The sequence below is a fragment of the Diceros bicornis genome, chromosome 1 (assembly GCF_020826845.1).
Source record: "Diceros bicornis minor isolate mBicDic1 chromosome 1, mDicBic1.mat.cur, whole genome shotgun sequence".
NCBI lineage: Eukaryota > Metazoa > Chordata > Mammalia > Perissodactyla > Rhinocerotidae > Diceros > Diceros bicornis.
The window spans coordinates 17,046,585-17,070,133 of record NC_080740.1 but is presented as its reverse complement, the minus strand read 5'-3'; the positions used below and the strand labels follow the sequence as shown (position 1 = coordinate 17,070,133).

General features: G+C 36.8%; 1 protein-coding gene across 1 annotated transcript in view; it reads right to left on the bottom strand.

Annotated features, from left to right (window-relative positions):
* Positions 1–23,549, bottom strand: part of ADGRV1 (adhesion G protein-coupled receptor V1) — a 521,379-nt gene that overhangs the window by 482,795 nt on the left and 15,035 nt on the right. The window contains exons 2-3 of the mRNA XM_058528960.1: positions 3,335–3,519; positions 641–790 (exon numbers count right to left, since the gene is read on the bottom strand). Coding sequence (XP_058384943.1) covers positions 641–790; positions 3,335–3,519 — 335 coding nt within the window. The remainder of the gene's footprint in view (positions 1–640; positions 791–3,334; positions 3,520–23,549) is intronic.

The following is a 23,549-nucleotide window of genomic DNA, read 5'->3' as shown; positions in this document are numbered from 1 at the left end:
CATTTCTATTGATATTCAACAGCAGCACAAAAGAATATGAAAAATAAGGATTTACAAAAGAAAAACATGGCTGTTTCAAGCATCATTTTCATAAAAATTTTAATCATACTGATACAATCATTCTAAAAAAAATTGCCATTGCCCTTCAGAAAAATTAACTAGAGCAGTGTTAGCAGTCATTGCCTCAACCTAATAGATCAAGCCATAAAAAGACAATTAACCCTTAGGCTATTCAAACATTTTTCCCAGGGATACTCTGAATTTATTCTAAGGCACAGAACCTCCCACTTCCATGCCTGTTTTTTGTATCCTTCTCCTTTGAACTCAGAAGTCATGGTCACTCTTTGTGCATCTGGTACCATGGGAGGGATAAAAGAAAAGAGCCAAAGGGAAGACAAGGTTTTCTTGAGCATCTGTCATGGCAATTCTAAATAACCTGAATGGATCCAAAAACTAGCCGTAGAATCTTCTAAACAAGATTGTCTGAGGAATAACTAGACCGGGAATTGCTGAGGAGGTTATCAGTTCTGGCTTCTATGAAAACCACAAGTCACCTAATCGGCTTATCTCTACAGCAATAGATTTTTAAGGGTTGTAAGATTTTTAAGAGTTTAAGGTTAAGGGAGGAAGAAAGACTCACCTGTAACGTTAAGTGAAAAATAAAAGTTTCATCAGGCTCTGGTAAGTCATCATCACACACTGCTATGTACACTGTCCTATTTGTTTCTCCAACAGGTATAAAAGCTGCAGCGTAGGTGTCAAAAAAGTCACCAGTGTCGTCTCCATACAGCTATCAAATGCAAAATATGGGTTGTTCTTAAATAACACAGTGTTAAGACAAGCAAAACTGATGCTAACTGGAGCAATCAACAGAAAAAACATGAATCAGTAAATGACACTGCTGTTTACAGATAGGATGTACAAAAACAAAACAAATATTTAACTGATAAAAATCACCTTCAAAACATAAAAAGAAATGATTCTACACAAAATTATTTGTTTATGCTCTAGAAGGTAAAGGAATCATTACATAGAAAGGTAATAATTATACAGGAAAGTAATGATGGGAATTTTTTTTCTCCGCCTCTTGATAGATCTGAAGTGGATTACAGCAAACGTAAGAAGATGACAAAATGAGGCTAAAACTCTCCCAAAGAAGAGGTGGAAGCAGCCTGCCAAAATATGTCAGGAAAAGCAATTATTTTCCCTATCAGTTTCAAAGAAACTGCTCTTTCCAAAGCTTTCAACCTGAAGCTTTATTTATATTCTCCTACAACTCCAATAAAGACCCAATTCTTTTAGGATTCCAAACTTATTAGATATTATAAACTTTTCCTTAACTTTTTAAGACCTCGTTCTGTAACATCAGCACAGCTAATAAGATTCTCATGGGAGCAATAAATATAAAATTATAAAGGAGTAGCCTGTTCTGCAAATCAAAATGATATTTCTCTCTCCAAAGAATTCAAAATGAATAACTTAGCTACTAGAAAAAGCTATGATTTTGTACAAATAAAAAATGAAGGACATTTATGGGGTAATTTTAGTCAATTTCTAGTTTTCATTTGTAAAAATAAAGTTTTAAATACTTGCGAAATGCAAGTAAGCTGTCAGAGGCGTTGGAAAACTTGTACTCACACCTTACTATAACAAGTGGCACAGTCTTTTAGAAAGCATTAAGTATCAAGAGCCACTGAAACAAACAGAAAAACACAGTAATCTGACCCAAAAAATAATTTAACAGTCCAAAATATGCAAAAATCAACACGTATGTAAACAATTTCATCAGAGCAACATTTACAACAGTAAAAACTGGAAGCAACCTCAATGAAAAATAGGAATGACTGGGAAATGATGACACCACCATGAAGAAAAGTTGTGAAAATGACAGAGCAACCTGAAAAGATATTAGGATACAATCAAAATTATATGAAAATGATTATCAAATATAATATACATTCAAACTAAAAATGAATTCAATAAAAATATACATATATGTCATAAATTAAAAATTGAAAGCAATGCACAAAATTATAATACTTGGTTTGTTTCATAGGTAGTTTTTCTTCTTTTCTCTTTTTACAATGTTGCAGATGGTGATAATTTAACCTATTGCTTAAAAAATTATTTTTGAATACAAAAATTTCAAGTACTTTGGGCCTCAAACATAGCAATAGCCTTAGTGGTCATACAACACTACTTTCTGGTTAAACACAGACACAAATATATGCACACACAATCCATCCATAACTAAACTGTGTAAAAGACAAACAATAGTTCAACAAATTTCACCTAACTTCTACTTAAGTTAATACACTTAATTTCTTCCCAAAAAAGAGCTCTCTGACATAACTAAGCTTGTTTTTTTTTTTCACCTTTAGCCTATTTTCTAGAATTATTAGTCTTTTTCTTCTCTCTCTTGTTTTTATTGAGGTATAATTGACAAATAACATTATATTAGTTTCAGGTGCACAACATAATGGTTCAATATTTGTATATATTGCAAAGTGATCACCACAATTAAGTCTAGTTAACACCTGTCACCACATATAGTTACAAAAATTTTTTTTCTTGTGATGAGAACTTTTAAGATCTACTAAAAACTAAGATATACTAAAAACCAAGGATTTTTTAAACTGTCATTTTTCTAATTTTAAATATCTCATATTTTTTCTCTAAGTCACCTAACAATAGATAATATATCTGAGCAGAGATAACAAGAATCCAAATTAAAATGTTCTTTCTTTTTTTGTGAGGAAGATCAGCCCTGAGCTAACATCCATGCTAATCCTCCTCTTTTTGCTGAGGAAGACCGGCTCTAAGCTAACATCTATTGCCAATCGTCCTCCTTTTTCTGTCCCCCAAAGCCCCAGTAGATAGTTGTATGTCATAGTTGCACATCCTTCTAGTTGCTGTATGTGGGACGCGGCCTCAGCATGGCCGGAGAAGTGGTGCCTCGGTGCGCGCCCGGGATCCAAACCAGGGCCGCCAGTAGCGGAGCGCGAGCACTTAACCGCTAAGCCACGGGGCCGGCCCTAAAATGTTCTTTTACTTAAAAATACATGATATGTTTATTTTTTGTTTTAAAATAAATATATGAGCATTTTAAAATAATCAGTCTTTATCTTTAAAATACTATTATTGTCAAATGCACATGACTGCCTTGGAGCACTCCGTAAACCTAGAAGAGATATGAACGGAATAGTATTTGCAAATCATTTACCAAAACGAAACTACTCAGAATCTCAAACATTAAAAAAAAAAAAAATTCTTGTCATTGAAACTAAGAATTTCATACTATTTCAGGAAGAACAGAACTACAATCATTTCTTACCGACACAATTGCAGTGACATTTGCTGGCTCTCCTATCCTTTCGATGACCAGACGAATAACTGTTGTACTTGTTTCATTAACTACAAATTCCATTTGTCCACCAAACCTTATTTCTGTTTCTCCAAACACAAAAGGGATGAGCAAAACTGAAAGAAGATTTACTAATAAAGATGCGGAGGACATCCCTATAGGAAAGAAAAAAAAGATTTTGTTCACAAAACGTATCTATTTTCATCAGATTGTGTTGTCTACAGATATAAACACAGAGTAAAGAATTAGACACTAAGCAATTAAGACAAATACACCAAATATTAAGCCATTCGATTCAAATGTGTGATCAGAGAAATAAGTTACAAATCACAATCTCTTCTTGTAGTTCTCTTTTACTATTCATAACTACTTTTTGTTCTTTAACATCTACAACAAGATAACAGTCATAACTAGCCTTAAACTTATTAAATTTAGTTTGTTAAAAAATCTGACCTTCCACTTTATTCTAAGAAAAACCTAAGCAGCAACATGGAAATTGAATTAAAGCCCATCTTCCCCCAAATGAAACTGTAAAATACAAGCCAAAACTAAAAAATTATCAAATTTAATGAGACTTTCATCTACTTATTTGATGACCATACAAATATGAAAGAACTCTTGAAACTGGTATATAAAGTAGTTCAAGCTAAAACTTCATCAATAAATTGATTTCTTGTTTGTGTCTTTTTCCTTAAATTTGTCTTATTTGAGAATGCTTTTTAAAATTTTTTAGTTATTTCAAGGAAATGTTAATCCTGTCAAAGAAGACATAAATTCCAGGTCTTAAATTTCTCCCATTTTACTAGCTAAAATACTAAACACCACTTCTTATAAAATGTCCAAGTTGGCTTTAAAAATAAGCAAATGTGGCAGTGTATATTTCCTTCTTTTCCATAATTTCTACTGTTTTCTTCTTACTACAGTGTGTGTGTTTATGAGCCATCAATATTGTTCCTACTTTGAGCACTGTGTGATTCAAGTGATTTCAAAGGCATAACAGTGCAGTGGCCTCTTGGAAGCACTGCTGTTTTGTAATGTAGATGTACCTCTAAAAATGTGAACAATTTATCTCACGCATCATTAAGATTCCAATGGATCTATGAGATCAGTCACACGAACATAACAAGTTCATGCGTTTTCAAGGAGAATTGCATTATGTACTCTATGAGCCAAAATGCTTCCTATTAATCTTTACCTTGGTCAAGAAGTAATAAAATTTTCATGTACGTGGTATTTCCACATGGCTACACATGGCTTTACATTCAGGACCACCAACTACAAGAGTTCTTGAGATATTTTAGAGTTTCAATGCAATTTTCTCAGTCAAGTATATTCAAACAATGCAGTCTGAGATCGCTCAATGATGTCTCACATGCTTATGGCTGCAAATCCACAGACAGGGATGCAGAGTTCAGATGGAGTCCAGGAAAGTGACGTAGACGAATAGGGACAGAGATTCTGGAGGATTCGGGCATTCTTTCCACCCGCGCCTTCTCTTTAAGAAAGCCTGACATGCGGCTGAAGGACTTGGGAGAAGAAATAAAACAGTTCTCCCTCAGCAGCTGTGAACTCTTCCTTGACTTCTAAGCCAGGAACATTTATTTACCAAAAGAAAGAAAATAAAAAAGATGAGAGAAAGGGAAGGAAAAAGGCAAAGCCTGGGAGAGGCAGGAAATTGGGAGTAGTTCTGGGCTAAACCAAGGACAACTGAAGAAGATCTTTTGTGAAATTCTAAAGCCAGAATGATTTCACATTCATGACAAATAGTGGGAATGAAATGAACTAGGGATGAAAAAGAGAATACAGAACGGAGGGGTGAGGAGATAGCCACCCAGGCGTTGGATGTGTAAGAAAAAGATCAACTTTGGCCTACTGCGATTTTGAAAGAAAAATCTCAATTCCTTGAACATGAGATGTGATAGAACCATGAGCTGAGAGAAAGAAGACACCTGAAGTTCTAAGTGAGAAAGAGCGAAGGTGAGTTACAGCATGAGAAGGGGGAAGCATGAACGACTGGGAACGTTAAGTTCTCAAAATCTGTCCTGCATAAGAATCAACTCAGATGTCTGTTAAAATGTCGATTTGCACACCCAGAAATTCTGATCCAGTGAGTTTATGGTGGGGCCCAGGAATCTGCATTTAACAAGCAGCCCTGTTGATTCTAATGCAACTGATCCTTGGGATACACTTTGAAATCCACTGTCCTAGAGTGTGAGGACTGTGTCCTGGAGTGGACATACAGTAGACCACATTTGTAGCTTTAAGTTAATTACTGAATTTTTCAACACAATACGCTTGAACTTACTGCAGACTTCCTCATATATTTTTCTACATGTTACTATATTGCATTTTAAGATTCCATATCTCTTGAAGAAAAACTGCAATGGTCTACAGAAAGTAATCATAACAGCAAATGCTTATATAGTGTTAGTCTAGGTATTTTATACACAATAACACATTTAATCTTCACAACATCTCTACAAAGAAGGTGCTAGTATCATTAACCCCATTTTCCAGCTGAGGAAACTAAGGCACAGACAGGTTAGTTAACACAAGCAGCATTATTTAGCTAAATAAGTGGCTAGGCAGGATTTGAACCCAGGAGTCTATCTCCAGACCCTACCCAATAACCCCATTATATTGCCTTTTTCATTTTATTCCTACAAATCACACATCTCCATTTTGAATAATAATAATATAATTAGGTTACATGTTTCCAAGCATTTGAGTATTTTAAACTCATGCACAATAACCAAAACTACCATAAAACTGAATAATTACAAGTCTCCTAAAAGTTTGCACCTTATTATTCTGATAAACACTTCACTTATTTAACTGAAACTACAGTTCTCTTGACTACTTTAAATATTTAACAGCATCTTATAATGACAGGACCAACGAGCTCAAATGGTGCCTTCTTGCAGTTTCCCAGGCAATTAGAGCTCCAAGATCTGGTGGTTAAGTCAGTAAATTCATTTTAAATTTGTGCACATCAGTGAGTTTTGAGATTATGCAAAATGAACAAACAAGCATGACTGGAAATGCCTCAGATTCTGTGACATCATTGATAATTGAATCTCCTCTGCTTTCATCTTTTCAACTTGTGAGAAAAGATGTTGAGGCAAAGTTGGCATTCAATAGAAATTAAAAGATGAATAAAAAGCTTTGAAAGTGAAGTTCCCATTAGAAGACAGGCATAATTCCACAAATGCTGAATAGTTTCTTTTTTAGGGTAATGACATACATCTTCCTCTATCATAATAAAAAACTAGTCTTTGGGATTCCCTTTATTAAAGTCAGCAGAGTAGGCATTAGTAACTGGCATAACACATAAGTCATACCTATTTCAGGTTACTTTTTCTCTTATTAGATTTAATATAGTTTTACATGACCAATCAGACCACTCATTTTAAACTTCTCTATAAAATGAATTTCAAACAACATATGTTTAAAGACCATGATGTGCTTAAGTCATATTCTGTCATAACTGTGAAAGAATAATTTTAGCATTATGGAGTCATTCCTCTGCTCTGTAATGGCATGGTACTCCAACATTCAAAGCCTCACATTTCCAGTTATCATCCATGTTCTTCTCATACCTCCCACTCTTACTCACTATGAGTCAAAGGAAATGAAAGCTGTTCCCGCCAACAGATCTCTTATCTCTTAATAGATTTCTTATCATGTTAAAACAACATGAGATTTAGGTTACTTTCCTGCTTCTTATTTCCTGAATTGTACTACAAAGTTTTGATAGAGTCCTGAGAGCATGCAGGCACAACGTCTTAGGTTCTTGGATTCTAGGAATCATATTCAGCCTACCCAACAAGTCACCTAATTCTGCAAAATATATTTCAAAATTAAAATCAGGAATATATTAGAGTAGCTCCTACAATGCAAATTGGTTGCTTTCAGAAGAGCAGTTTACAGTTTGGTATAACATTTTATACTGAACACCTACTATACATAGTGTAACACCCTGTGCTAATCACTGAGGACCCAAAGATCCATAACATATGGTCCTTGGCTCCAAGATACTCACAAGGATGGGCATATGATTCAGATCGGGATAATCAAAGCCAACAAGACACAATTCTGAGACTTTTGCTTAAGCATAAGGATGCAGATTCCCTCTACTGCTGGAGTCAGGATCACGTTGATTGGGGACAGTTTCCTCCAAGCCTGGAAATGAAGCCAACACAGCCAAAGACAGAGCCAAGAGGTGGAGAGGAGCCAAGTCTTGATAAGCAAGCTTAGGTTCCTGAATCCAGCTTTACCCTGGCCTTTTCCGTTACTGAGGCAATAAATTACATTTTTACTATAGCCAGTTTGGGTTGCATTTTCTGTCACTTTCAACACCAATATTTATCCACTAATCTCCAATCTGTGACACTGTGAACTCACACTAAGATACACCAAGTGGAAGATCCCTTGGAAGTGGAAGTTAACACCCTTCTGATTGTCACTAAAACCCCAATATCATGCTTCTTTAAATTAGCCAGGCATTAATTCCCTTCTCTTGTTTTTTTTCTGGATGTCTAGCTCTTTCTTCCCTTTTGAAAATCTACTGGTATTTGCTACCTTTAGCCCCTCTTGGATTACTTAGCACATAACATATTAAATGTCATTTATAAAACAATACTCGCCAGCACAATATATCATCATAACCACCGAATTCTAAATCCTGCTTATCTGGGATATTACCTCCCTCTCATCTTGCCTCTTGTTAATGGGTACCTTAGGAAAGGCAGCAAGTATAGCATATTCCAAGTAAATGGGAATAGTCTCCTTATTTTAAGTTTCAGTAAGTCCGTAGAAAGAAAATAGAATAAGGAATAGAATAAAATAAATAAATGAGAATCAGGACCCAATAGATGACCATGTAAAGAAAAACATAAGAATTCAATTGATTTTGCAGTAATCAACTTTCGCACAAAACCTTTCATCAATTTGAAAGTTAACTCTGCCTTTTCAAGTTTCAGAATAAACAACTGTACAATCTCTGTGAATGACAAGGTGAAAATACAAACATTATTTTAGCAGAATTGAAGGGATGCATTGACCCTTTGACTAGACATAAAGAGAACTACTCTCATGGCCAATGCAAAGAGAGAAAAGAACAACAAAAAAGGAAGAACAAGAGGTCTCTTCCAAAAGATTCAAGAAACCAAAGGGAAATTTAAACCCTGATTAGGAATGCTGAACAACCAAGAGGGAAGACACTATCTGATCAGGAGAAAATAAAAGGAAGGTGGAAACAGTATACTGAAGATCTGTACAGAAGAGACAGAAGGATGACAGATTCCTTTGAAGAAGATTCCTATGAGGAAGAGCCCGTAATTCTAGAAAGTGAAGTGAAAGTTGCTCTAAAAGTCTTGGGAAGAAATAAATCACCAGGGGTAGATGGGATATCGACAGAATTACTTCAAGCCACAGAGTGTGAATCTGTCAAAATCCTAACAAAAATATGCAAACAAATATAGAAAACAAAACAATGGCCTACAGACTGGAAATGCTCAATACACATCCCAATCCCCAAGAAAGGAGATGCCAAGAAGTGCAGTAACTATAGGACCACTGCTCTAATTTCCCACTCAAGCAAAGTGATGGTCAAGGTGCTGCAACAAAGGCTTTTTACCTTATATGGAGCAAGAAATGCCTGTGTCCAAGCTGGATTTCAACAAGGGAGAGGCACATGAGATCTAATTTTGATTATTCGTGGGCTACTAGAGTGCTCCAGAGAATTTTTGAAGAAGGTTAGTTTATGTTCTATCGTCTACAATAAAACCTTTGACTGCGTGGATCATGAAAAGCTATGGGCTACTCTGAAAGACATGGGCGTGCCTCAGCACTTGACTGTCTTGGTGCGTCACCTGTACTGTAGACAAAAAGCCACTTTCAGGACAGAATATGGAGAGGCAGAATGGTTTCCTAAAGGCAAAAGTGACAGACAAGGGTACATTTTACCTCCCTACCTGTTTCATCTGTATGCAGAACATATAATACAAAAAACTGGACTAGACTCAGATGAAAGAGGAGTGAAAATTGGTGGAGGAAATCTCAACAATCTAAGATCTACAGATGACATCATCTTGCCAGCAGAAAGCAGCAATGACTTGAAACGACTTCTGACGAAAGTGAACGAAGGAAGTGCCAAAGCAGGACTGCATTCTGACATCAAGACAAAAATCATGACTACAGAAGAACCACACAACTGTAACATGGACAATAAAGACACTGAAATTGTTAAAGATTTTGTTTACTTTGGTTCAGTCATCAATTTAAATGGAGACTGCAGCCAAAAAACAGCTTCAGCTGTTGCCTTGTCAATGCTGTAGCAAGCATCTTCCCATGTCGTGACCACCAGGTAATTAATACTGAAAATATGATCCTAATGGAGCAAGGTTTTCAAGTTTAGAATTACTTGAATTCTATCACATTTACTAAAGGGCATTCTAAAACTATAGAATTACTCCTGTGGAACAAGAGAAGTTTCATCATTCATATCATCAATTATTCAGCCTCTAAGAATTCTTAATCTACGTTATTTGTATTTGGCAAGGACTACAAAAAATTAACCTTTTCCTTCTTCCATACCAAAACAGAATTTAAATTTGCAACTTGCAAAAAAAAATCTAATGTTACAAATAGAAGAAATGCTAAATATTTTTAAATGATAAAGGATATAGTCTCATAGTTAATCAGCAACATTTATTATCTTTATTTTTATTTATTTATTTATTTATTTTGGTGAGGAAAATTACACCTAAGCTAACATCCAATGCCAATCCTCCTCTTTTTGCTGAGGAATATTGGCCCTGGGCTAACATCCGTGCCCATCTTCCTCTACCTTATATGGGACACCGCCACAGCATGGCTTGACAAGTGGTGCATCGGTGCGCTCCTGGGATCCAAACCTGCAAACCCCTGGCCGCCACAGTGGAGCGCACGCACTTAACAGCTACACCACCAGGCCGGCCCCTATTTGTTTTACATTTTTAAGGAATATATATTTATTCACCTTTAAGTAACATATATACACATGGTACAAAATTTAAAAGGAACAAAAAGGTAAACAATGAAAAGTAAGTCTCCCTCACACCACCCCCACTAGCCATATATTTCTCCTACCGACAGTCAGTTATCAACTTCATCTCTCTCTCTTAAGAGAGAATCTATAGATATATTAAGATGTATATCTTTAGGAGAAAATTCCTGCCACAGATTTTGTTTTCTTCTGCATACAGAAGAATCAATATGTTTTTTTCAAGATGGTGGTTAATAGAGAGATAAATACTAGGTTTGGATGTAGACGTTCATCACGGGAACACATTTATTGCCTCAAGTACACACCATCATCATTGTAGACCTCATCACTAAAATGATGGTTTCCATTGACTTGCACTATACCTAGCAATTCAATCTCTAGGGAAAGTTCGACACAAATCTGGCAACTTGCACTTTCCCACGCCACACACTATCAAACCTACATTAATCAGGACTGCTTGACCTCTATGCCTGTAACACAAGAGTCATCCTGGGATCCCCCTTTATATCATCCTGGGATTCCCTTTGATTCTTTCCTGTGTTTGATCTCCTGTTTGCTAATTCCACGTTTTTCTCTTTCTTGGTTTACTTGGTTTATTCCCTTGTTTTGATGGAAAACCTCCTCCAGTAACTTGCTAAGAAAGAGTGTGTAGAGATTAGCGTTTTAGGTCTTGTATGTTAGGAATTATTGTGATATTAATCTTCCACTTTAATACTTTCATTGGATATAGAATTCTAGGTGAAAATAATTTTCTTTCATTATTTTGAAAGCCTCATTCCACTGTTTTCGAACTTCTGGTGTTGCTGTTAAGAAATCCAAAATAATTTTGATTCTGAAATGTTGTATATGTTTGCTTATTTGTGTTGTCCCCCCTCTGGAAGGTTCTTCTCTTTGTCCACAAGTGTTATGGCATTTCACAGGATTTTTCTTGAAATGGGTTTATTTTTGTCTCTTTGGCTGAGCACTCAGTCAGTCCCCTTCAATCTAACATTCACTCTTGAGACCTGGAAAATTTTCTTATATTATTTCACAATGATTTCTCCCCCACCCATTTTCACTGTTCTACCATCGTAAAACTTCTATTATTTGATATTGGTATTCTGGGACTGACTCTCATTTTCTTATCTTTTATTCTCTCTAACTTCCAATTCTTTGATTTTTTCCCTACTTTCTGAGAATTTAATTCATTATTAAATTCCAATTCTTCTACTTACTTTGATTTATGCTATCATGCTTTCAATTTCTAAGAATTCAATGGTATCCTCCTCTTTTTCCATTAATCCAATACCTTCTTTTATCTCTCAGAAAATACTGATTGTTTTTTAAAAAAGTTTTCTGTTCTCTTTATAGTTTCTCTTACTCTAAGTTGCTTTGTTACTTATTCTGGAATCTATCTTCTATATAAGAAGATTTCTTCAGATGTCTGATAATTCTTGGTTTTCTGTATATGCTTAAAAGTAGGAGACTAAAATGATGATTAGATGCTCTGAATACATGGATCTGCATGTCTGCATATGATTAAAATAAGAGACCAAAATGATGGGAAATTCTGAGCATGTGTGGGAGAGTGTAGCTTGTCAACATTGAGTCAAATGGGTAAACCTTTTATTAGAAAGTCTCAATTGTAGACTTTAGAAAAGACCTTACTCTCAGGTTGACCAGGTTCCCCAAAGAGGACTCTTCCATTCTGTCTATAAGATACAGATGTAAATATGAAGACTTCTGAGACCAAGAGTGGGAAAGTGACTGGAGTCTCAGCAGTCAGTAATCATATGGTCATCTAATCCCCTGTTTTCTTTAGAGAGCCTCACCCTCAAACATGCCTCAAATCCCCATTCAAGAAACCATGTTTTATTGCTACCAGAGAATGAACAGTTCAGTTGCAGGGGGGTAGGAGGGAGTCAGCAGCAGTGTAGAACGGAACAGACGATGAGTCTAGGAATCCAACTACTCCGAGAGCAGCTCTCACCTCATCTAGTTGCTCACCCACCACCCATAGTTACAGAGGCACCTGGTGCTACCATTTCCTATACCTCTTGAGGATTCTTCTGTGCAAATCTGGCTATTTATTGGCCTGCTAGCTTAGAGTTAAGCTGCCGTGGGTCTGCTAAGCCAATTACTACTCATCCATCTGTCTTCTGGCTCAAAAACTGCATTGTTACTGTCTCCTCTTCTCCTCTATCCTGGTGGGTTTATATAATTAAAAAATAAAAAGAAAAAGAAAGGAAAAAAAAAGCCCTTTACTATAAAGTTGTAGGTAGTTGAGGTAGGCTCAATATTAAAAGTATATATCCAAAATTCATATTTTCCCCAATTTTCTTAAATATTGAAGATCACTTTAAATCCTGTTTGTCATGCTTCTACAAAATATTTTAGAGTTTTGTACTAAATGTACATGTACTAAATGTAGCACATTAGGTGCTACCAACACTTTATTTTCATTGCCTTCATATTTCCACTAGTTAATTTTTTACTCATTCACCTACTTTTGTATTAATCATGCATTAGGAGTCAAATTACCTGGGATCTAATCCAAAATTGGATGATGGGTTCATGGGGTTCACTACATTATTCCTCTACTTTTGTGTGAGTTTAAATTTTTCCATAGTAAAAAAGCTTTTATAAAAAAAATCTTAAAAGATTCCTAACCGCACTTAAAACAAAATGCAAATTTCTTACCATGGACTACAAGACCTGGCTGGTATAAACAGATCCTATCTTTTCTATCAAATACCACTCTCCCCCTCACTCGCTAAGCCACACTGGTGTTCCAGGTCCTTGAACGGGTCAAGCCCTTTCTCACATTTGGGAGCACGGCTGGTTGCTCCCGAGGCCTAGGACTCTCTCCCCTCCCAAAATTCACATGACCCTTTCTCATCTTTGATGTTTTTACTTAAATATCACCTTCTCAGAATGACCTTTCTATTCTCTGTCTGTAAAGAAGCTTGTCCTCTGATACGCTTCTCTCAGTCTTTTGTTCCTTCATTGTACTTATCACAATTTGCATCCATTCTGTCTCTCTCCTTAGAATATAAAACACCTTCAGGACAATGACCTTGCCCATCTTGGATACCTTGGCATTCCCAGCACCTAGCACAGTCCTTGGCATACAATGGCCCTCAAGACATGTTTATTTAATGAGAAAATGAGTGAAGAAATAAATTAACCCATCTTCTTAGAGTAATGGGAAGGCAAAGAAAAGAGGGTGTCGTAAAGGAAAGCAAGAGACTCTCTTCAAACTCCTTTGCCTTATTTAATTTTGTCAGGGCCAAACACAGTAGTTTTACTTGGACTTTGATTTGACTCCCATAGTATGGTTACAGACATGAGGCTCATCAATATTGGTCATTTTTAAGAAAAAGTATCCAAAATTTGGATACAAGGCAAAAATGCATGCGGCATGTATTTTCAATATCATACAGGGCACAGACCCAAACAAGATTTAAAGAAATGTACTTTGTTCAACTCAGCAATCGTTTACTATTGATAAAAGATTTCAAACTTAATGAAAGTACATGTAAATTTGGAAATTTTCATCTGTTAACGGTGCAGATAATTTTTCAGTGAAACCAATAATCCAAAGGTCACAGTTTCATTGCCCAGTAGGACATTAACCAATTTTATAACTATCCTAGAAATTTTATCTGAACGTTCCTTTATTAATTTTCTTATAAATATTTAGCTCCTCAAAAGCTCTTTGAACCAGTATTAATACCCTACTGGGTCCCTCATTAATGAGTTGAATAAAATCTTTGACATGCTCATTTTATATGTGAATGAGAGTCATGTTTATAAACTTTTACGAAGTGTACTTTAACACAGTAATCTTGTTTGTTTTTTTTTTACAGGAGAGTAACCGTGATAGAACAAATCACCCTGGCATACACATAGGACTTTGGTTCCACAACAGTCATTTCAGTAAACAATCGTACAGTTTGAACCAACACTTGCAGGAAAAGTAACATGTCATTTAACACAAATGAGGTAAGTAAATAGTTGATACAATACATAAAATCTTTTAAATAATGTATCTGGACTTCTGATTTCTCTTATTCCCAAAACATTTAACCTTGACATTTTCCATGAGACCATGTACTTCCATTTGCATGAGTCACCAAATAAACAGATCACAAAAGCCATGGGCTCCATGGTAGTCTAGCGGTTAGGATTCGGCACTCTCTCCCTCTCACAAAAGCCATTCAAGCTACTCATATCTGGATTACAAATGCCCACCAAAGAAACAGGAAGAACAGTGTACAGAAGCTTGAATTCTAGAGCTATGTGGGGTTCTAGGAGATTATGGATTTCAATTGTGCTCTCTCTATCCCACTTCGGCAAAGCACAAAATGAAAGATTCACTACACTAAATCCTCTGAGATAATTCAGAAGCAATAAAGTTAGTCAAGATTTGTTCATGCAGCTGCCAAATCTGAGTGTGTGAAAGGTATCAAGGAGAAGTAAGATCATGTGTCTAAATAAAGATTTCTTGAACTACCATTAGATGGCACCCCTCCATCTTCAAAAACAATCAATAAACAATTTCTCAAATTATGAAAAGAGATCATAAGAATTTAAAGATAGACTTTTGCCACCTATAACTCTTCGCAAACAAATATAACTTATAATTCCTCATAGAACTCAAAGACAAAAGTCACTAAAGCAATTTTCTTGAAATTAAGATCTCACTGAAAATAGCTGTAATTAGTTTTAGTCTTCCTTTCCTCTGAGATTCAGTATTATCTAAAAAAAAAAAAAAAAGGTTCTCTCAGCCACTTTCCGTGAGTTTCTTTCCATTCTGTAGCTACTTATCAAATATTGTCTGTTTTTACTGAAGAATCTAGGCACTTGTATTTTCTAAATGAATTATTTGCACTCATGGTAGGTAAGGGAGAAAGCAAAGGGAGTTTCATGTTATAAACCCAGAGGTTTCAACCCAGAGAGGCCAGAGACGTGTTTTTTTAGTCCAAACTGTGTTTACAAAATAACACTAAAAGAATTTTTGCCAAGATTTAAAATTTGAACATTTTGCATTTTAAAAAATGGATTTCTAGATTTTTTTGAAAAATTTACAGAACTGGCAAATCTGAGTCCACATTTCTACATGACATCAGTTTGCTGGAGCTGAGTAGCCCATTTAACAAATGTATACCTTTAGCCAATGTCTGTTATTTAGACAGAGAATTTGCTCTCCAGTAGCCTGCCTGGAGGCTCCTCAGACCAGGGTCAAAGAGAAAAGTAACATTTCTTATATTCATGTCATATAGGTGACAAAGGTGGAAAAACAGGCACAAGTGTGTGCCCACACATACACACACACACATGCACACACACATCTTGTTGGCTGCCTCCCTGCACTGCCCCAGAAATTTGATTTTATCCCCTACCTGGGGATCCCGCCATAGATGCTATGAAGCCTCTAGCTGGACACTGCCAGTGTCCCTGGGGGGTGTAGAGCCCCCAGCCACCTCTAAAGGAGGAGGGCAAATATTGGCCCTGGAGTCAGACTTGGGTTCTACTTTAGCCTCTGCCATCTGTGTGACTTTGGACAAGTTAATTCACTTCTCTGGGCCTTGAGTTCCCTCAACTGTTAACGGGAAGAACAGCTATGGGTAGTTGTGAGGCGCAGGGGAAGGAATTCATCCCACACCTTGAAGTGCCATGCAGGCTCTTCAAGGTCCAAATGATCAAGAGACCAAAGGAAACAGGATTGGGCATGCTAGACTGTCCCCAGTGAGGACCATTCTCCCACCCACCCACCCTCACAGCAGCAACATTAGAATAAACAGGATGTCTAGGTTAGATGGAAACATAGAGAACCTAGGAAAGTTTGAAAAGCACAATGAAAACCTACCATGGGACTTCAGCTCAGAAGGGGAGTGAATTGCAACATAGTATTTGAAGAACACAATGGCAGGGCTCCGGATGTTCCTGGACTTGAACCACAGTATCAGATGCCTCTACACACTGTAACTGGCATGGGAAGCACAGGCAGAAGAGGGGTCTGGGAATTTGGAAATGCCCACCCTCTGGATCGCACCTATCACCCCAGAGAGGGAGAACAATCCTTTTTAGAGTTATAAAAAGAAACCTGTATTTTCTCTATAATAAGGTGAGGTTCCTCCTGAGGAAAAAAAGGGCAGAAAAACAAAAGACAGACCAGGAGGCCATGAAGGTGTTCTGAGGTCAAAGCCACTGTCACAATGGCTCTGTGCAGGAGCCCAGCACCATCCTCAGGCTCAAACACCACAAATGTTTTAACCATCCACCTTCTGCTGAGCCACCACGACTCTACATTGTGATTTTTAAAAATAATTATTTATTAACTATTTTCATAATAAAATAGAAAAAACAAAATACAGTTTGACTAATTAAAGACAATACTTCATTCCAATTTTCTTCGTTTTTACCTAATGCCCTTTCTGTTTCAGGATCTCATCTAGGATACCACATTACATTTAGTTGTCATGTTTTCTTAGGCTCCTCTTTCTTATTCTTCATGACCTGGGCAGTTTTGAAGAGTACTGGCCAGGTATTTTGTAGAATGTCCCTCAACTGAGATTTGTCTGATGACTTTCTCATGATTAGACTGGGGTTATGGGTTTTGGGGAAGACCACAGAGGCAGAATGACATTCTCATCTCATCATATTAAAGGTACATACTACCAACATGACTTACTGCTGTTGATGTTGACCTTGATCGCCTGGCTGAGATAGTATTTGTCTGGGTTCTTGACTGCCAAGTTATTCTTTTTCTCCCCTCCCCATACCATACTCTTTGGAAAGAAGTGACTATGTGCAGCTTATTTTTTTTTTTTAAGAATTTTATTGCTTTCCTTTAAATGAAACAAGCTCAACTTCCTTCCTTCTATTCATCCACTTATTAAAAACTATACCAAGCATCAAAACATTGTCTAGATGCTGTACTGTGAATCTGTATAACTTGGCAGTGGAATCTAATCAAAAGATGCAGGGGATACATATGGGAGCCTAACAGAATTAATGGAATACAGGTTATTATAGCTTATTATAGCATACATTTATGAAGATGTGCTGCCAAAAGGTTAATTAGCAATTCCAGGTTTTGCTCCTCAATTTCTCTGTAAGTCATATGTGCATAAGCTCATTATTTCATCTGTTAATAAAACTCTTGATCATATTGTCCCAGGTTGCAGTGATGCTTATGTGATCTTATTATTATCCAACAATCTCCAGTTGTTGGAGATTTCTAGCAATCTCCAACAGACAGCTGATTTTTACTATATTTCCTCAACCAGAGGAAATATAGTTACAGTTGTAACAATTGCAGTTGTAACAATTGCAGTTGCAGCAATTGTAACATCTCCAGAATATCACTTGCAAGCCATTTTCTAGCCATTAAGGGTGTAAAGTGTTCACCAGAATTCAGACTAATTGGTTGGTTAGTGCCAATCCTCGTGCTGAAGAAATGCAGCAGGGCCTCCCAGCTGTGCCCTTACAGCACTCTGCCACTTACTAGCTGGGCAACTTTAGGCAGTCATTGAACCTGTGAGTCTCCTTCCTCATCTGTAAAATGAAATAAGACTACTTTTGATCTTGGATTTATTAATCAAGTCCACAAATTTTCTGTTTTCTAATATATCTATTTCTTCTTTAATCTTTATCAATTTCTTTATCCTGAATGGTTTATTATAGTATTTTTTTTAAGATTCATAAATTGAAAATTAATTTTGTTTTCATTATTCCTTAGCCCCTAAAACTATGGTTTTGCTCCAAGTATGGCTTTGGCTGCACCTCATAGGTTTTGATAAGCTGAGTTCTTGCTGTTATGATATTCTAAAAAGTTTGCTATTACAGATATTAGTTTCTCTGTAAGACAAGGATTATTTAGACAAGTTAGGTTTTCCCTTGTTTCCAAGTAGAAGGGAGTTTTTAAAAATTTCTTATTGTTTTAATAAAAAGCAGGCTTTCATTTAATTTTGTTCACAACATTCTGTTTTCTAGTGATCACTTTTACTTAATAACTTTGACACAAAACAGAATTGCGTAAGCTTAACAATGATATATGAAAAAAAATAATAAACCTTTTGTTCTTTAGTTTCACCTGAATTTTGGTAAAGTAGTTTCTTTCAAGTGACCACACTGGCTAAATATGCGATGTTCAGACGAATTAGATAAAGTGCTAGAAGATCACTTATGGCCCAACTAAGTAATTCCTCTTTCCCATCTGTAAGGTATTTAGGTGCCATGCGCTCTATTGTCACTGCTTGGAGCCATTTTCCTAACTTAAACAAAATACTTTTTAGATACTCAATCTCTTCAACTAACAGTTTTCAAATTTTCCACAGGACCTCAAGAACTGTACAAAATTCTAATGTTAAAATAAATACCTTCATTCGAAACCAAAACATCTGAACACCCTCTACTATTCCCCCAACTTTTACAATCCTCCACAACTTTGAAATCTGTAAAACCTAAGCCTAGATTGCAAACATTAACATCCCAGGAAGTTTGAAGCCAGTGACCTTACAATATTAATTTATTTCTCCATCTGTATCACACACATTGAATTATGAGAGATTTAACGTCATCTCAGCATGCTACAACATTTTGTTGATATACTTTATCTCTAAGGAAAATCACTGAGATTGATCTTCTTTCACTATCCAATTACACAGAGTGGTTTACAAATAAAAAGTATCACGATAAAGCCTAAAATCCGTTTTTGATAAATCTCTATAATGCTTGGTAAAGATTACAAAAGTATCTCTATCAAGCAGGTCAAAATTTCCAAATGCTAAATTACCTTTCACCAAACTCATTAAACACTGTTACACACCCTCTGGAAGTGCCACTAACTCCAGAGTAAATTCATTTCAGGCTGGTTTTTCACTAATAAAAATGTTAATAGCATATATCAGAACATTTAAAAATTCTATGTCAAAGTTTGATATTTTTCCAGTTCAGGGGAAGTCTAGAAGTTTATCACTAACAGACCATTGAGATGGGTCTGAGCTATATAAAGCATTTTGCAAGATCTTCTGATTTTTAGTTTTAAATAAGGTATTTGTTGGGTTTGATTTAAATTCATCTTTACAGAGAAGCAAATGCCTACTAATATATTGACTTGACTCTTTCTTGCTTTCATGAACACGTTTCTAACTAAACCTGTGCTTTTCTCAAAGCATTCACTCTAACTCACCTAATTTTTTTCTATTCTTACCCTAAACTTCCACTCTTTTGGGTCTTTCATGGTCATGATCTGCTGCCTACACATATTTCAAAATTAAATGTTTCTTTTCTTTTCTTCCTTTTAAAAGACATAGCATTTATTTTTGTTGTTTTAAATGCAGCCCAATGCAGTACTGTTTCAGTACTATGCTGGGATTTGCGGGGATGACAGGGTTAGATTTGATGTAAATTTTCTTATGGCTGTGATGTAATGAAAATTAATTCCTTGGCATTCTTAGTATGTAACAAGTACAAACTAGTTCACAACATCCATGATGCAAACATGTCACCACGCCATTATTTCTCCAAATTAAATTAAATCCTACTCAAGATGCCATGCACCATCCTGGAAGGAAACCCAGTTTTACCTCTTGGAGGTCCCCTAGTTGTATGCTCGAAGAATTCCAGTGGCTTATGCATTCCTAAAGGAGGTCTGGTGTCTCCCAGATGACAGTGCTCCAGCTGCCACTGAGCCTCAGGACCTGGCACTCTGTCCAAACCTGGTCCTCTTCCATCTGCTTGGGCCTGCTGCTTCAGGCTGCGGCCCTCGTGATACACTGGCCCCAGCTCCTGGCACAGGTCCGCACTGTCTTTCAGAGGAGGGCCACTCCACTGCCTATACCACTTCTTTAGTGCTACCTTCAGCCCAGAGGGTCCCTAACCAGCTCCCCCAGCTGCAAAGTTTAATGTCAAGTCCTTCCAGGAGCTTAGTCTTTCTGTTCATGCACCCAAGTCTGAACGAGCTTAAAGGAAACCCACGTGTGGCACGTGGACCCTACTGATGTGCTGTGGCCGTGTCTAACACTCATTCATCGTTTGACGACATTCAAAAAATACTTACTGAGTCTCTACTATGTGCCAGGCACTGTCTAAGGCCTGGGCAGGCAGCAGTAAACATGACCAAAATCAAGACATTAAAATAGAATTTCATCTTGAGTAAGTTTTTCCCAGGTAAAGAAAAGGTAAATCCTCTTTAGATAAGTTTTTACCTCTCAACTACACCTTCCACACTGATCTGTGAACAGTTACTGGAGAATGAGTTGTACATCTTAATACATTCAAAATTAGAGTCATGTTTATTCTTTTTTGCTTTCACTACTGCACCATAACGTCCATCAATATTAACCGCCCACCTTTAAAATTTTATAATATTTCAAACACTTAAGAGATTTTATTTCCCATCCCTTAAAATTCTCTCTTCCTCCATCTCTTCCTCCATCTCCACAGACTGCCTTCAAAAATGCAGAACCTATACTCCTAAGAATAGTCCATCATCTGCTCCTGACCCCGTTCTTTAATGTTTCTTTAAGATTTTACTCCTATTAATTTCTCTACCTCTTCTCTTCTCTTCTCCCTCTCTCCTTCCCTCTCTCCAGCCCTTCCAGTCCCCCAAATGCAGTCTTCTTACCTGCAAACAACTCCCCATCCTCAGCCTTGCTTCCTCTTCAAGCTTCCACCTCAACTCTCCCCTTCCCTTCAATATCAAATTTAAACTCTCCATCTGAGCAATCTCAGCTTTTCCTAGTCCCTATAAAAGACTCCCAATTCCAACTGTTAAACTTTCACATAAGCTCCAACCCATATTCCCCAACTTGTGCTCTATGCAACGCTATGCCCTCATTTTGACCAGACTGAAGAATTCTGTTGTGAATTATGTTTAGGAAATAAACTTGTATGGATACTATACATACTTTCTTAAATATTCAAAATACTTAAAGCATATAACAAGCACCAAGAAGGCCTAAGCTTAACTTTATTTAATCCATCATTTCCCAAACATATAAGACCACAGAACAACCTTCCCTATGGATACCTATTTATATCCTGCAGAACTGCACACATACTGTCAATTATCTAGACACTTCCATCTAGCTACCCCACAGTTTCTAGCAAACTATTTTGACTATAATAGGCAATAATCCTTGTTAAATGAAGCCCCAGTTTGTATGCTGAGCTCGAGACACTTTCAACCAACTGCTAGGTGTCTCCATACAGATGTCCTACCAGTCCCTCAAACATGTCTCAAACCAAAACTAAGTGCTACAACCTCCCAACATACCCTCTTCCTCTGTCCCCTGCTTCTGCATGTCCACAGCAGAGACGAGTTGAGCACCTCTCTCTTATAAACCACTTCATTGACTTATAACTGCATCCATCATCCACTACACTTTGGTCTCCTTAAGAAGGGGCATCATGCTTTATGTAGCTTTGCATCCTCCTCTGCACTGAGCCTAGTCTTATTCCAAATAATTCATGAATACTTTTTTTTGTTTTAAAGAAAAAACTGTATTACACAACTTACAAACACTTGTTTTGAGGTCACAATGTCCAGGTTAAACCCGGGCTCAGTCCTTATTAGCATCTGTGTTAGCTTGGCAAGTGGCTTAGTGTCTCTAAAACTCAGTTGTGTCTCTAAACCTCAGTTTCCTGATGAAAATGTGGGATTAAATCATCTACCTCAAAGGGTAGTTGTGAGGATTAGATGAGATAATACATGTAACACTCTTAGTACGTTGCCTAACTTATAGTAACCACTCAACAACTGTTCACTATTGTTATTAATTCACCCAGTTCATATTAACAAAACTATAGCTCCCACAAGGATATATCAAGAAGTAGGACTCTAGGGCCGGCCCCGTGGCTTAGCAGTTAAGTGCGTGCACTCCGCTACTGGCGGACCGGGTTCGGATCCCGGGCGCGGATCCCAGGCACGCACCGACGCACCGCTTCTCCCACCATGCTGAGGCCGCGTCCCACATACAGCAACTAGAAGGATGTGCAACTATGATATACAACTATCCGCTGGGGCTTTGGGGAAAAAAAGGAGGAGGATTGGCAATAGATGTTAGCTCAGAGCCGGTCTTCCTCAGCAAAAAGAGGAAGATTAGCATGGATGTTAGCTCAGGGCTGATCTTCCTCACCAAAAAAAAAAAAAAAAAAAAAAAAGAAGAAGTAGGACTCTAGGTTAAAATTATTTTTAGCAACTAAAACAGGAATTCACTTTAAATATCCCTGAGTAGTTGACTTTTTAAATCAGTTACAATTCCCTAATGGCTAGTTAAGTAATGAGCCATTAGCAGTTATGCCTTTCCTTGAGCAGACTTTTAGTTATTTTAGTCCTTTATATTGGTTTGCTTAATCCCTCTGCAATTCAAGGTGAACAATTTAAACTATTTTGTTATTCATATAGTAACATCAGCATATAATCTTTGAGCAAAGACCTATTTTTTAAGAAGTAATATATCGGAGCAATATGAAGTCACTGAAAATCTTTTACAAAAAAAATATTTATAGACATGAGAAAATGTTCAAGGGTAAAAAGTAGGATAAATACAATATTATACTCTGATAGCATTTTTATTTTTAAAAAATTAAAAATAAACACACAAGTGTTTACTTTCTAACTAACAGTAGTTAAATGAATATATAACGTGGCTGATATGACTCTACTATTACAGCAAGTCGGAATTAAAGAGCATTATTCCACTCTAAAATTGGATGAGGCCAATTGTAACAGATTACAGATAGCTGCAAATTCTTTGCTACTCCTCAAGGGTGAAATCTAATTCCCTTCCCCTTGTATCTGGGCTTTAGTGATTTGCGTGACCACTAAAATACAGCAGAAATGTGATATTCTGGGTCTTCTGAGGCCAAGTCATAAGAAGTTTTGAAGTTTCTGCCCAGTGCTCTTGGAGTGCTTGCCCCAGCAGAAGCCAACCATGACGTAGGACATCCGACTACCTGAAGACTGCCATGCTTTGAGGAAGCCCAAGCTAACCACATGGAGAGCTACACTCTAAATATCTCCCATTTCCTAACTTTATCTACCTCCTACAAATCTTTAAATATTCACTTGTGGTTTAGGATATACTGGAAAGATATCAATACAAAAACTGACTGAGAGGGTGGGTGGTCACTTGCTTCTTCTTA